Source organism: Syngnathus floridae, chromosome 14, assembly GCF_059516105.1.
Source record: "Syngnathus floridae isolate MCC-2025c chromosome 14, RoL_Sflo_1.0, whole genome shotgun sequence".
Taxonomy (NCBI): Eukaryota; Metazoa; Chordata; class Actinopteri; order Syngnathiformes; family Syngnathidae; genus Syngnathus; species Syngnathus floridae.
In genome coordinates this window covers 9,883,207-9,899,425 of record NC_142426.1, presented here as the reverse complement: position 1 = coordinate 9,899,425, position 16,219 = coordinate 9,883,207, and the positions used below count along the sequence as shown (strand labels likewise).

The window sequence follows — 16,219 nt, the reverse complement described above, 5'->3', positions numbered from 1 at the left end:
AAAAGTGACCGTCGCGTGAGGGATCTTTATATTTGTCAATCTTTGTCTTGGGTCAGCTGACCCAGGAATGCACAAGTTACCAAACATTGTAATAGGTAGCTCATGACGGGACAGTGACAGAAAGACGCATACACAAATAACTACAATCTTCTTCAAACTTCATATTGTATGCAGTCACCAGGATACATCTATGAATGGATCCTACTCCTACGGCACCGGCAGCATTGCAAAACGATTGCGAGACAGAGTAAGAAATGTCACTGCTGTACTAGTTTGATTACGTCACAGACTGACCGGAGGAAAGATGCGTGCGTATGTTTGTGTGTGGGAGAGAGAGACTAAAGATGTCAATTCTCAGGGTTGATTAAAATATGGGAAACTGGTTAATCATTTAGTATTGGCCCTAATTTGACAGTGTTTTAAAATTTATTTCATGCAGTTTGTAATCATTAGCATTATACTGTTTTTCAGAATGTTCTCTAAGCAGAATTAAGCAAAAACCTTTCGGGGGTGAGGGCATTTAAATACCTTATTTCTTCAATAAATAAAATGCATATCTGTACTAACCACAACCTTTGAAAGACCTCACACCAAGATAAGCTTATAGAGCAGATAGCTGTGCTCAGGTTGGAGGCCATGGGAGGTATACATGTACTGATAATGAAAGAAGAAATATGATATTGTTTCGCAATATTTGAGCTCCCAGACAGTGTAAACATAAGATGGGACATATATATATAATACTAGGAAAAGGAAAAATGTACTGAACAGCATGCATATCATGTCCACTGATAATCATTTGCACCAAGAGGTACTTACTAGTTAAACTGTTTTTTCCTGACGGCAGGGGCCTTTGCACTACTGTGATTTGCAGTGTAATGTTTGGACCTGCCCAAGTATTGAAGCAAAACATACTGTATACTGTAATGCTTTATTTATTTGTGTTTGCTTTGTTTTTATTTATCAGGTCGAGTTCTATTTGGAGCTGGTGGCCTTCGTGGCGTCCAACATCCATGTCTCTATTGAAGGCTACAGAGAGCAAGATTCTTAGTTGTATGGTCACACACCTCCTGACACATCATACCAATATTTTGTTTCTTCTCATACAGTATAAAAGTTTGAGCATCTCATTAAACCTGCAGAGAGACGGAGAGAGAAATATAGAAAATGTATTACCGTTGTTGGAGAGAAGCTAGTCTGCTGAGTTCCATGCCATTGTGAAAGCAGATTGTTGTTGGTACATCTCATGTAGTATTAAATTGCAGTAGACTGTGGTGATGATTAACCGAGGCAAGTGTATCGCACAGCTTCCTTGACACCCTTCATAGATTTTTTTTTCTTCTGGTTGCAGGTATTCAAAATAATCTATGGGCCAGGTTTGTGACCCTCCCAACTCAAGATCGAATATGGACTCTGACACTTACCAACAAAGTGGTTCCAAAGCCTGTAGAGCAAGGTAGTACCTCTGCCTATCCATTTTTTCCCATTGTTTGTCAGAGTGCAACAGGCAGCATTCTTTATGTATCTTCTCCCAAACACTGCAAGTTGTTCTGGTTGACGTCTTCTCCACCTGTTACTGTATATTGTATATCACTTTTAGACATATCCTCGGGAAATTAAATTAATGTTGAAAGATAATTGGTTTATTTATAGCAAAGTAACAATTTTTAAAATGATTGAAAATTGTGATGATTAATATGCACCTGCACATGTCTTAGATTCCAAAATGCCGCTGGTGATGGTCCATGGCTTTGGAGGCGGCGTAGGCCTATGGATTCGAAACCTGGATGCACTGTGCCGGTCACGGCCTGTTTATGCCTTCGACCTCCTTGGCTTTGGCAGGAGCTCCAGGCCGTCTTTCCCTTCTGATGCTTCCAAAGCTGAGGAGCAATTTGTCAACTCCATAGAGCAGTGGAGACAATCTGTCGGTGTGGAGAACATGATTCTGTTGGGCCACAGCTTGGGCGGGTACCTGGCTACATCCTATGCCATCCAATACCCTTCAAGGTAATTATAAAAGTTTTAGTATTGGGGTGGGTCATATAGATTGGGAGGGATTTCCTTTTTTTCTTAATAACTCTGCCTGGAGCCCTCTGAGCTGGACTTTTCAAATAACCTTACAAATGCACTAGCAATAAGTCTTGCATTATTGTTAAGTATTGTGTACTCTTCCAGAGTGTCTCATCTTATCCTGGTTGATCCATGGGGTTTCCCTGAGAGACCGCAGATCCAGAGACAGGAGAACCAAAGTCAGTCCACAGAATTGGTCAAAAGACCATCCCCACCTAACTGGGTGAAAGCGATTATTTCCGTAGTTTCCCTCTTCAATCCTCTGGCTGTCATCAGAGCAGCAGGTCCATGGGGTGAGACATAATCCCTATGTATTCAAATTCTTTGTGGCATGTAACCCATCCTCTTACCTCACAGAGTGTTGTTTATTCAGGTCCAGGATTGGTGAACCGATTTCGTCCTGATTTCAAAAGAAAATTTGAAGATCTGTTTGATGATGACACCATGACACAGTATATCTACCACTGTAACGCACAGCCGCCGAGGTATGTCGACACGCTGTTACGTACAGTATGAGACCTAATATTCAATTTCTGGTCCTCATGCACACCCCTCATTATTTCCAAAAGACTATTTCTTAATTTTTTTCACTTTTCTGTTCTCAGTGGCGAGGTGGGTTTCCGGGCCATGGCTGAGTCTTTGGGTTGGGCAAAGAGACCTATGCTGCAGCGAGTCCATCTGTTACCCAGCTCCATGCCGCTTACCATGCTTTATGGCGCCCAATCGTGGGTTGATAGTTCCTCTGGGGACAAAGTGGTCCAGGTTAGGAGTCCTGCTCACACCAAAGTGCTGGTAAGTGCAGCAGTTATCAAATTATCAACTGTATATTGGCTGCCCTGGTTTAAATTAGAATTGCTTGACTCTAGTTTATGTAACACTATTTATTTGGGAAACTTATGTTGCTTATAATGATAATATTTGTTTCTGATCGTCCATCAATCTATTTATAATATTGAAATTTGTTATACCCCATAGCTGATAAATGATGCCTCTCACCACGTTTATGCCGACCAACCGGAGAAGTTCAACAAAGTGGTCGAAAATATATGCAACTCTGTTAACTGAATAGAGCTTGTGTGTACTAATATTGTATGTGTACTGTGTACTGTATGCTGTATATATAAAGCCAAGTTCAGAGGGTTTCTGTATCTTATATGAGTAGGAATGTTGTTTTGTCCTGTCCTTGATTTCATCATAATATAAAAAGTCTGTTTCTATAGTAATGTCTTTTTATCCATCTTCACTATTGAAATCTAAACATATTTTGGTTCTCAGTGTGAATGAATAAGCAACCAATTACATGTTTTTCATTTGCTAGATTTAAGCAGCATTTAACTTGGGTGGTTTATTACAGCTATGTTTAGCATTTCGACCATGTAAAAAGCATATATATATATATATTTTTTCTTTTCTTTTGATCGCTTGTTTGATTTCACTCATGACTGTATTTTCTACTTTGTAAACAATAAATGGTTTTAGTGCTTTGAGGTACTGTATGTGCGAAGAATATTCATGAAAAAACAACAAGGGTTTATGCATAATCCACAATCATAATATAGACTAAGAACTTTATTTTTGTGAATAATCTAGTAAATTTGTGCAAAATTCACTTGCTTGTATGCTTTTGTGTCATGTATTGCCGTCTAAATTATTCAACCCACACCAGCTATGACAAATTTCAAATTATTAATGACTGATTTGATACCAGAACGTGTTTTCAGTGACCCACTTGAGAATTTGGGCAATTTCAACTTCTACCACTAGGTGACAGTGGCATGTTTCCTTTTTGTAAGAATGAAAGGACCGGTGACTCGGGGAGGAAAATAATCACGTCGCTTTATATGGACTATGCATACTTGTATAACAACAACCGTAATTAAATACTTTACAGATTGAGATGTAACAAATTTCTGCTGTCTATTAATTTAATACAGGTTGAAGTGCAATATCTGGAGAACATTGAATATTGCTTACACAATGTTCAATGTTCTCAACAGAACATGTGAACATTGTGTACACATAGTGATGGATGATCTTATCTGAAAACTTTGCTGTATGGAGAGGGAAAGAATTCAATTTAGCGTTTTTCGTGTTTGGGTATAGTTTTATCATCATCTTAGGCGATACAAAAAATAAACAGTAAATTGATACTGAATCAGTTTCCTTCACATTTTATAGTGATTTCTGTGAGGTTAAATATACTGTAATAATAAAAAAATTAAATGTAGGTCAGTGTTTACCATTCTCATAGGGCTACCTGATGAGTCCACTTATCACCGTGATACAGTAGTGAGCTTACTTCATTGTTTGTGTGCACATGACCATAAATAGCCTATAATAGTGAAAACGGCAAAGATATGATGGATGGAACAGTACAGTCTAATATTCATGGGAATGAGACTTCTGCATTTTTCCCTTTTGAACATTATCTTGTAGCATTGCACAGGTGTCTTTTAGAAAAAAAGCACAAGAGTAAACTGCCACTGAGGCCTTTCCTGTACTGAGATAATTAATGAAAATTAAAAAACTGGGAAATCACAATGCATCCAAACCTTCCATGCTACATTCATTAAAGCCATTGTGAATTCCACTTTGTTCAATAACACTTTTCACATACTAAAACTAAAAGATTCGGTATAAAAGAATTGTGAAATAAAAATGTTTGTTCAGTGAGGTTTTTTTTCAGTGCTTCAAAAACTATTTGAAAAATTATGAACCTTCATAACAAAAATCCTCGTGCTCTGTGCTGTCAACACTTAATTAACACTGTGTGGTGTTTTTAAGGCAAAATATATTTCTGCTAAATGCTGTTGCTGCAGAGAACTAGATATTTTAAGCTTCATATTGACTTCATATTTTATAGGTGTCAGTGACGAATATGACAAAATGTGATGGTGCCGGCTGCTTCTCACTGTTCAAGAACAACGATGTCAGCCACTCCGTGCACTTGTGTCAGTTGTTTGCAGTCCAGAGATGCCACCAGTTTCCTGGGCCCGGGTTGAGTCGGGATGAAGTGTTCTGTCAATGTCACGGTGGAATGACCACCGACGTCACTGAGATAGAAGAATGAGAAGTTAATCATCAAGTAAAATAATATCAGGGAGTACAGTTTGCACGAGATAAGGAGTCCTACCCTACAAACACTTCGTGGCCTTTCTGCAGGCCCAGTCCTTCCACTCTAAAGACCACGCCCATCAGGTTTCTCGGCAGCGGGTTAGTGAATGTGATCTTGGCTGCCATTTCCTTACCAACCACAGCTTTCCCCAAAGGCTGCCGATGATAAATTCAGAATTTATATGAATCGATGCAAACATATCTGATTTGATACTAAAGTTAAGAAAAACTCACTGTGACGATGAGATCAGGTGTAAGGAGCCTGAAGGTGGTCTGATTGGCTAACACTTGCTTGGTTTCATTGACTCTTCCGGACAATGTCAGCATCAGTGCTGCCTGATCCACCAGTTGGTTCTGGTATTGTTGATAAGGCAAAATCCACTCAATCTTTTTTTCTGTGTATAGACAGAGGAACGACTTAGAACATTCTCACATTATCTAACCCTTGAAGCCGCAGTCATGCATCCTTCAGCATTCTTTACTGCCCATGAAGTTACCACTGCTGAGAAATGAACAACCAGTCATCTTCTAAAACAACTGACCTTCGTTGGGCAAAAGCTCCACTGGCAACTGCTCTTTCTTGATGGTGCCCTTCACAACACCAGTGTAGTACATGACAGCCACGTGACTGTGCAGCGTAGTTTTACGAGGCTCAGAGCTCAGATTCTTCACCACGATGCTCAGATGAGCGTCAGTCCCCATCCTGGGCCCCTCTCCCTCCATTTTGACTTCAATGCTGACGTCCTCTGCCATGGGTGAGGAGTAGACGAATGGCTTGCTGCCAAAACGACTCGCGGTCTCTACGGCAATACGCTCCTCCTCTGAACCTGGAAAATTGGGAAGAGAATGGGAGGAGATTATCGCTTGATATTGATCTTGCACAATCAAATTTAATGGTGACATGTAGTAGTCACCACAGAACACCACTATGAGCATAGCACGAATAGAAAACCCGTACCTTCCTGATGTTTATACAAATGAGTGATGTCATGTCGCTCATCAGATCCAACTGCTTTTGTGCTGATACAGTGGCCAACAACCTTCTTCTCACTCCGGATCTGGCTGAATGTACCATCGAGATTCCTTTGCCAGAAGATCTTGTCACTGTTGACCTAATAAAGGAGTAACATTCCAACCATCAGTGAACAGGGTTGACTTGCCTTTTATAGAGATGATGATGAATATGGAAAGTTTGAACATAATGAAGACTAGCCCACCTCTGCAAAGACAAAAGGTGTGTCATGTTTGAGGTAGACCTGGCCAGAACGGATGGCGGTGACAGAGGCGGGGCCACAGCGGAAGGTACCCTGACTTGTCTCCTGGGGTGTGGAGTCAACAGCTTGCCAGCCCCCATGACCATGGGGCAAGTCTGGTCTGGCCATCCAGCAATCATTCCATACATGGAAATTCCTAAACACAGGGGTTGATTCTGATCAACTGTTAATCACAGGGTGACTGTTTTAAACATTGCAATTGAATTTTTATTATTTTCCTAGACTCGCACAGTTGGACGAGGAATGTCGAGCACCATTGTGTGACGGACTGCTTCTATTGAGAGCTGAAAATTTTCATGAACTCTAATCCACGGGCTTGCCTCAAGTTCAAGGTGACTATTTCTCAGAATATCTAAATATAGCGGACTATTTTGATGTCCCAGGTCATGTCACATACCTCTTTCCATAACTTACCAGACAGAATCACGATTGAGGTAGTCGATTGGGTCCATATTCTCATCAAAATATACATCTGTTGTGAGGGACACATCGGTGTCATGAGCAGACTGGAAGTTGGTCACACTGCGAGCAGGTATGCCAAGACAACGAAGTACTGCATACATAGATGACAAAAAAAACAACAACTGTGATTTAGTTGTTAGAGAACTGAAAGGCTGATTTCATATTTAATTATGAGTCCATTATTCTGTACACAAAAATATTTCTACCAAGATGACATTTGCATGATAGTACTACACTTTACTATGCTGGTGGAATGAAAGTGACTCATGTTGCTGTATGAGGGACCAAAGTAGAAGGTATGACAGGAATGTCAGTGTAAACATTTGGGGGTGTAAATGAGTTATGGCTATCTGTGCTTGGGTCAGCTGGCTATCATGTGCATGCACATGCACATGGTGCAGCCTAACAAGGCCTGGCAGAGAGAAAGAACACTGTGATTGTGGAAATTTTTAAAGTTGACTTCACATGGAAATGTTTCTGGACTGTGACCAAAATCTACAGCAAAAGAGAATTGCATCTTTGTAACCCAACTTGGAAGACAGAAAATCTGGCACCGCTAAGGTCAATCCTGTCATCATGAAATATGTCTTCACACTTTCCTCCCTTATTTGCTCACCCACTCACCTGATGTTGTGACTCCAGAGAAGACCCAACATTGTCCATATGACACAGGGATTCCATTGGAAGAGTGGTATTTTTTCAGAATCTCCACACTGCTGCTCCACGCGGCAGGAGACACTCCATCAGAGTAGTTCCCAGACCAATTTCCAATTAGAACTCCATAATCGTCTTGTGCATTTATCTACAAAAAATTCATATACCCCAAACAAAACAATTTTTATGAAATTTTCTGTATAAAAGTATGTTTATGAGTAAAGTCACTTACCATGGCTGATATGACCCTGACAACATTAACAGGATCCCCTCGACCAGATGGTGGCATGTCACTCTTCTCCAGAACAAATAGACATGCTTCCAAGATTCCCTCATGAAACTGCAGTCAAGAGACATAGAGAATCGTTTTGTCATTTTTTTTAATTTAAAAAAAAAAAAAGCCAACAGAATTATGCCATCTTTAACACAGATGACAGTATTGATAATGCCAGAGTGAAAAGCACAATCAATGTCTGTTTTTAAATCTGCAATTGTGTAACATTGCCTTGGAAAACGCAGTGCTGTGTCTTTACGAATTCTTTACAAACCCAAAAATTGTTCTGTAGAGCATGCTGAAGATAATTCATTTGAACCAATAAGCTAACCTGCTCTATATATATAATAATAGAAGGTATAGTTTCATTTTTAGGATTTCAAAAATAACAAACAAACCAACAAACAAATTGTGGGCCAATGACAAAACAAAAGTAAGATGGTACAAAACAGACAGAATATTTGTATTTTCAAAGCATTTGGACATTTTGAAATACAGAAAGAGGAAAATACTGCAGTGATCAGGGTGTTGTGTTGTCCAGAAAGTTCCTACCTGACCAAAGTTCCATGTGCGAGCTCCAATTTGCTTCTCAGTTCCATAATAAATTCTTCCAGTGTCATTCAACACATACTCCTTCCTCTCCTCTTCATTATCCAGGAATACTGGGTCCTCTGAAAAAGACTACCATTTAAAACACCTGAAATATTTCCTTGAGATTATTATTATTATTATTATTATTATTATTATTATTATTATTATTATCATTACTGTAGTAGTGGTAGTAGTATAGTTGATGTTGTTTCTCATTCACATTAGTTTCAGTTTAAGATTTAAAAATGTTTGCTTGCTTCCTTTCAGTGAAAGAGGCCCTGCAAGCCTGGTCTATTCACCTCTTAAGTTACAACATCCCTCAAGAATGTGATTTTTTTTCACGAAAAATTAGGGTTTCAATAGAGCCAGGAAATGGTTCCCAAACATGGGCCCCAATTCTGCAAGGGGCAGAGTTGGGTGTTTTTATCCCATCTCTTGTATCTCTCATTGTTGCTACAATGGGTGGGAAACATAATGTGACAAAGATAGACAAGCATGACCAAAACAAAAAAAAAAGTGGAAGGAAGAGGCTTCTAGTCATGAGGGACAGCTAAGAGAAAGAGGGGAAGTTGTGTGATTGGGGAAGGAGGGGTTGAAGAGGTTGTGGGGTGGAGTAAAACTCTTGACTTCTGGCAGGAGAACTGTATTTTTAAAATGTAAGTCAGAACAGAGACAGAGAGGATGAAGATGAGGGCAGGGCTCTGAGGTGAAAGTTTGTGAGAAGTTCAAGTCAGCAGATGTGGCAAAACTATGCGGAGGAGGCTTAAGGAGAAAATAAAGTTTAGTAGGGGAGAGGACAAGTTAGCACCAAACTGTGCACTTGTATGATGGGCAGACAAGACTTTCACCATCTTACCTGCACACCAGGGGTTGAAGAGCATGATGATGTTCTTGCTGGAGGTGTAAATATTTGGGTTTTCATTTTTCAGGGTGCTGGTTGTGACTGTCAGACCATAAAGACCAATCACAGCATTGGCAGTAGAGCTGACAGACAACGTAAACTTGTTGTTATTTTGCTCTTCAATCTTAGCGCCCCACTGTTTATTATCCAAGGTATCAACCAATGGGATGATGATGTGGGTCCCTTTGGACACAAGTGGTAGTGGACCTACAAAAAAGATCATATATCAGGTTAAAACAGATTAGACAAATTCCTACAAAATGTGCCGCAGTTTTTCAGATTTTCACCAATTATGCATGGAAAAAAAATGCTAATCTATCCTACTATATTTTATTTATTTCTTCCTCAGCAAGATTGGAAATGGCGGCTGTTTCCAATGGTAACAAATAGCAGTAGTGCTAAATGAATTACAAAAATAATGCATTTGAAGTAGAATTTACCCGGTGGTTGTGCAGTTTTGGAGACAAGTTCAACTCATGATTTTAATCCAAGATATTTATCTGAACTGAAAGTTCATTTACAAAAATGCATGCAGTTTCTGGCTTTCCACAAATTACCAAAATATAATATTTTCACAACAACATAGTATCTGTTTAGCAAGAATTATATTGGATTGATGTGTGAAAAGTATTACATTTCACTGAACCTTCACCTTCGGTACGCAAGACTTAAAAATAAAACCTATCCCTTTTCATTACTGTCCAAAATTAGAATTACCCTACGTGGCATTATTACATTTTCTGCCAGCTAATATTGAAACTGAAGTGAGAAAACAGTAGCTGTCCAAGAAACTAACTCCCTTGCTTTCATCCAAACTGTTTACTTAGTGGTACTCGGTTGGACTGGATTCTGCTGGATTTGGTTACGTGAGGATCGAGCTTATCAAGAATCCATTGTTCTCTATCTGATTCCTGACAAGACCTCACCTCCCTTCCTCGCCCATCCCAGAACATTACTGAGAAAAAAATCAATTTCAAAAAAGTCCGCTTTATTCTTATTGCTTCATCTTTGACTGAAAATCTTGACTTCTGTTTGAACCAGATAATGGGTTAGGAATCTATAAAATGACAAAATACTTTGCCAAGGCATTGAAAGCTGTGCAAATGAGGATTTGTTTAAGATTACATAGATGGGATGGGTGTGAATTTTCAAATGTTTCTGTTGTGATGCAATGGTCACCATTCCAAAGAGTGTCGTCATGGCTATCTATTTCAAAAACAGTCTCAGCACACTGCCTCCCCTTTGCTTTAGTAGGCTTGACATGAAATCACATATTAAAATGTGACTGTTAGATTTTCCATATCTTTATCATGGTCATGATTAATCCCTCTTAATTTTGTGAAGCTCCAACTCATAGCTTCAGAAGCGCTAAGAATAAAATTGGATTAAAATGAGGATTTTAATCGTACAATACCACATAGCTTCCAAGTAACGTTTGACCCTTTATGACCACCATACACATTTAATTTTTGTTGTTGTTGTCTCATACATACCTATTCTCAGTTCTAGATGCAGCTTGTCAGTGTCAGCACGAAAGGGCCTGTTGAGCTCTAGTTCTATTTGGAACATCTGTCCTCTGCGGATGATCAGCTTTTCTGAGTTGTACAGATCGGTGTGATGCTCTTGTCTGTTTTTTCCTGTTCTGGAGCTCAGCAGATCCACAGAGCACACAGACAACTTCATAACTGTGAAAGAAGGGTGGAAAAAGAAATGAAATGTTTGAGTACATTATTACAATTTTCACTGACCTCAAAAATTAATCAACCTTCGCTGACCTCAAAAGTTAATGGACATTACCTTCCATTTCGTTGGAGTCTCCATTTTCTGGCTTTGGTCCATCAAGTCCTGGAATCGGCGTGGGAGGGTTGACCAGTTCTACTTTATCCGTGACATCATAGGTGGTGATATTCTGGCATTTACAGCAGCATGGGCACATTTTCCGAAACCAGCGGCGACAAGCACTGTCCTCTGTTTTTTTTTCCCCTTCCTTGTGAATAGACAACTCCACCTTGGTGGGTGGGGCTGCACCCGGAAAGCGCCCCATATCAGATGTGCTTCTTACTGTCAGCCTCTCACCTGGCATCCTTCAAAGGACATGACATTCATTTATTTCAGTCAAGACAGAAATATTAAGTCACTGACTAGCTATTAGAACCTATAGAACAAAAGAAATGGAATGTGAGATCATAAATATTGCAGGCTACCCCATTGTGAATGAAACAAAATCAATATGTATGTTTAATAAATTAGAAACAACTAAATAGCACATCATTTTGAATTAGAAAATCATACTTCACATTTTCAGTGCCAGAGAGGAAAAACAACTCAATTATAGCTTTGTGCCATTGTGTTGAAGTTGACGTTATACTCTCAAATTAACATGTGAATAGGCCCTCTTTCCTTTCCTTTATTTTTTTCATCACAAATCAACATCTCCTTTGCGTCCACAAACGTTGCATTCATGTACACATCATATGGGCATTTATCACAATGTCACATTCCCAGCACTGTGTGGAGAACCAAGAGACAAAGTAGAATTTGGCCATTTAAGCTTTGCCTTTTGTTCTCAGCTTTAAATCGGGGTGAGAAATTTCAAAGTAGGAAAAAAAGAAGCACCACAGTGTTTCCTAAAACAAAAGCTGAAGGGAAAGATGTCATTTCCTTTTATGTGTTTTCTCACTTCTTAATGTTCCTTCGCCTAATTCTGAAAGTTATATTAACCATGGTACACAGCAAAAAAATCCAAGATTAGTAAAAATGTTAAAGCACCCGTAGAGGCTAACACCTTTTATGTAAACAATTGAGTGGTTGCTTTATGCCATCATTATTCTAGTTTTTACTACGATTGAATTTTCACTAAACAAGTGACTGCACATCTTTGTAGTTCTTCTGCGATTCAAACTTTAAAATCTACCATTAAAGCTACCATAGTTTACAACGATCACTGTTGCAAGGCAACAATCTGAATCCTATTTAAAAAAACAAAACTGTCACTGTGTAGTCAGTGTGTCACTTTGCAGTCTTCACAAGCTTTATCTTAATTTCAACTGGGCAATATTAAAGGAAACGTACATTTCCAGTTTACATCATATTATGTACGGTACCTCAAACATCCCTTGAAAATCATAAACATTTATTTTAACGCTGAAATTCTTTTGATTTTGGGAAGAAAATTCAGAACAGTCATTAAAACTTGATAAAAAAAATAAATAAAAGTACTGTGCATAAAATATCACAAAATGTTCAGTGCTTTGAGTAGTGCTATAATTGTACAAACACTATTAAGGAAGGAATGGAGAAAAATAAAACTATTTTTTTACACTTTTGGGTGACCTGAGAGAAAGTTCACAATGAGTTAATGTGCTGTTATTTGTTAAATATTAACATGTGACTTCAGTTTGGAGGAAAGTCAATTATGGTGAAGTGATGTAATTCAGTTAAAAGGGCACAGAACAGCTGAGCATAACGTAGGTTGTCGTTTCTGAAGTCACAGCCACCCTTAAAGACGTGTTCAAGTTTAAAAAGTTTTGCTGCTTGGTGTGTGGCTGCTCTCCCTCACATTCTGTGTGCGTGCATGTGTGCGGACGTGTGTGTAATCTAATTTTTAACAGTGACTTCCTGAGTTCACCCCTCTGTTTCCAAATCCAGTAAATATTTGGAATACACATCAAAAATCATTGTGATGGAGACAATAGGGTTTGTCAACTGCATGAACAATATTTCAATTTGCCCTCTATCCATTACTACTGCAATCACCTATGACCTTGCAGCCTTCCTTGCTTGTCAGCTATTTTTGGCTAAATATAACAATGCAGTTTGTTTATGTGTGCTCTGTGATTGGCTAGCAACCAGTTCAGGGTGTTCCCCGCCTACTGATTGGAGTCTGCTGGGATAGACTCCAGTACGCCCACGACCCTAACAACCTAATGATAATTATAAGCAATTGCAAAATTGCCTTATAGTGCGGAAAATACGGTACTTGAAATCATATATATATATATAAGTACTGATAAAAATGTTTATCAGTATTTATACATTCGTGGAGGGATGACACAAGCAGTGACAAGTGTATTTTACAAGTCGTCAGCTGTCCGTGTGAGTAATTTGGAGGAATTTCATGCATTGCTCAAGTGCATGTAATAGGTGTTACATTAAACGTATAATGGTATAAAACCTGTGAGGCCCCAAATGATGGATTTAGATTTAGAACCATCTACCCTGATCCCTGAAGCATAAAATCCGATTAACTAGCTTGAAATTAATTTCCACATCTTTTTTTCCTGCCGATCACTATAATGGAAGTCACATGTTCCTTTATGCTGCCTGCATACTCCCACTCCATCTCCTTTTCTCAGCGAGTTTATGTTGGCATGGCACCACAACTGGAACGCCAACTGGCTCCTGAGATAAGCGCCTAAAACTCAGGTTCTGTTTTGTTGTCCCGAAACAGCATCATCTACACACAGGGCTTGTTCGTGTTTTGTTCTTTTTGTTCATCTGACAGACATAAAAATAAATATAATGCTACAAGGAGAGTCACAACATGAAGTTATGAATCGTGCATAATCAAGCAAAACAGATGTCATGTGCAGCCTGGTAGCCATCATACAACAAGTCCGCTAGCCCAAAGATGAAACTTAACTAAAATCATCTGACAAAGCGTACCTAACACCAAAAATGTCATCTGATTTTTGCAGAATATGAAGGCTTCTTGTTTGTCACAACTGAGGAGAGCTAATTTTGCTTGTGCTCACAAAATCTTCACTCTATTTTCTTTTAAATCTACAACAGGATGACTGCTGCAATTTGCCTGAACCTTGTGCAAAAGTTGTAAAACTGTCAATTTCTTTCAGTGCCATTTCTCAAAGGAACCCCGCTGTAAACTAAAGGTCAAAAGGCCTCCCTTTCTTTTGTGGGAAAGGAAACCGTTATTTACAATTCTCATCTAGCCATGAACAAGATCAGTGAAGGAAAAAAGAAAGTCTTACTTTGTCTATGTATGGATTAGTGGTGAAGAGTCTGCTTCTTTTCCTCTCAAGAACCTTTTGGAAACTTTTCTCTCTACTATCACTTGCTCAGACAACCGAATATGACAGTCCAGGAATGTACTGCATGGGGCTTTAAGTGTTCACACACCCACTCTAACACACACTCCGCCCCAGTGGCCCACAATGTGCGACTAAAGTTTCTCCCACTCCTCCCAAGATGTCTTTTTTCAGCACTCAGCGCTATTTGGGTGTGTATTGTGTAAAACGGGACGTGGTCTGTGTAAAACAGCATGTAATTTGAGTGAGAGAGAGAAGGTGTGTCATTAACATTGAATATAAAAATACTAAAATTGAGGCCTTAAGTAAAAATATCATTAACCAAAAGAAAATCTTGGCAGGATTCTCGAGGAATTCCCCAACTGTGTGTGTGTGTGCCATATAACTGTAAAACAGGATTAATCTTCCCTTTCACATTCTCACTTCCCCTCGTTGGAGAAATAAAATAACATTTGCTGATCAGAGGTTCCACAAGGTTAAGGTGAGTTTTTTAAAATTGAAAAAATTATCCATTTAAGAAAAAATGCTGCTTACCAATGCATTGTTTAAAAAAAGGCATTGTCAAACAGCTACTATATGTGTGGTATTGCATCATTGATAATGACGTCAAAGGTCATGCATAAGTGAATCATTTTCTTTTGATATATTGCGGGGAGCAATAAAACAGACTTTTATTCATTAGTATAGTTGATAGGATTACAGAGGACGTAAGTAAAATTAACATCCCCCACCTATAAAATGTTTGTCTTTAGAAATAAAACACTAAGCAATTTGAAAGTTGAACAGAAAAACTGCTACAACTAAAAAAAACACATCTTAACTATTATGTAAGCATAAGGATCCCCCCCCAAAACATGTACTAGTCAAGTTTATTCAATACATATCACTCAAAAACACATTTGCCACTCAACATGCTATATACCAAACAATTTAAATTAAAAAACAGAAGCGCTTCATAATGGGATTAATTCTATTATGCATTTTCTCATGATAACAAGTCAGCATTTCTCTAATGAAATTGAAGCCTTGTTACAATATTAAAAAAAAAAAAAAAAAAAACACAGAGCCTGTAGAGTTTTACAGATCCAGCAGAACAAACAGCGGTGTGATGAATGGCAGGGTCAACATTCACAGCTTCTGGCGAGCAGAGTACGTGAGCAGAAACATAAAAATGGTGAATTGAGCTCCCTGAGCATCTGAGGGTAACAGAGGGGAACAAAAGTTCTGGCTGGCACTGTTGGGGAAACCATGTCGTGAAGTAATTCAAATAAAATCCATAGAAATAAACGCTGGGTAAATCAGACTGTCCTTGGTGTTAAGTTATCACTGTGTATTGGCACTCATCAAAAAATAACCACACTCCTTTGAACACACCAAATTGAATTTCAGTTTCTTTGTGCTTCCGCTTCAAAAAGAAATAAAGGGAAAAAAAATCTCTGTGGTTGCAACATCATGGTAGCTTGCTGTGAAGAGGTCACATACTTTTGAATCCGTCACTCCCATTACTGGCAGATGAATGTTAACTTGCTGTGGGTGATGATTCACTTGATTCATAACAGAGTGACATCAAGTGTGTGTGATTTCACTGGTGTGAGGAAACGTGCCTGTGTGCATTTAACTTTACAAATCGTAACTGTTTGCAGTGTTCAGTTTTCAGTGTGTGGCTGATTCATGCGGATAGTTGCTATGGAGATTAAAACAAACAGACAAATGCATGAGCATATTCTTTTATCTTCCTGTCTGCTCCTGAGGGATTCAAGGAAATATGTTCTCATGAAAAACTAGAAGAGCATTCAGTACTAGGATTTTATTTTTTTAGGATTTTCAAGGATTT

At 38.8% G+C, this 16,219-nt stretch overlaps 2 protein-coding genes across 2 annotated transcripts; one reads left to right on the top strand and one right to left on the bottom strand.

Annotated features, from left to right (window-relative positions):
* Nucleotides 1-45: 45 nt before the first annotated feature.
* abhd4 (abhydrolase domain containing 4, N-acyl phospholipase B) lies at nt 46-3,679 on the top strand. Its single transcript, XM_088395725.1, has 8 exons — nt 46-247; nt 968-1,053; nt 1,352-1,456; nt 1,719-2,007; nt 2,176-2,363; nt 2,444-2,555; nt 2,676-2,862; nt 3,046-3,679. The coding sequence occupies exons 1-8, from the start codon at nt 195-197 to the stop codon at nt 3,133-3,135; spliced, it is 1,110 nt and encodes a 369-aa protein (XP_088251851.1). The 5' UTR covers nt 46-194; the 3' UTR covers nt 3,136-3,679.
* A 202-nt stretch (nt 3,680-3,881) lies between these two features.
* On the bottom strand, nt 3,882-14,484 carry tgm1l1 (transglutaminase 1 like 1). The gene is made up of 14 exons (XM_088395724.1): nt 14,329-14,484; nt 11,138-11,424; nt 10,834-11,025; nt 9,296-9,547; nt 8,401-8,519; nt 7,807-7,914; nt 7,545-7,722; nt 6,873-7,011; nt 6,402-6,594; nt 6,143-6,296; nt 5,727-6,011; nt 5,419-5,579; nt 5,204-5,340; nt 3,882-5,123 (listed from the first exon to the last, which is right to left on the bottom strand). Exons 2-14 carry the CDS (start codon nt 11,421-11,423, stop codon nt 4,979-4,981), a joined length of 2,349 nt encoding a protein of 782 aa, XP_088251850.1. The 5' UTR covers nt 11,424; nt 14,329-14,484; the 3' UTR covers nt 3,882-4,978.
* Nucleotides 14,485-16,219: the final 1,735 nt, after the last annotated feature.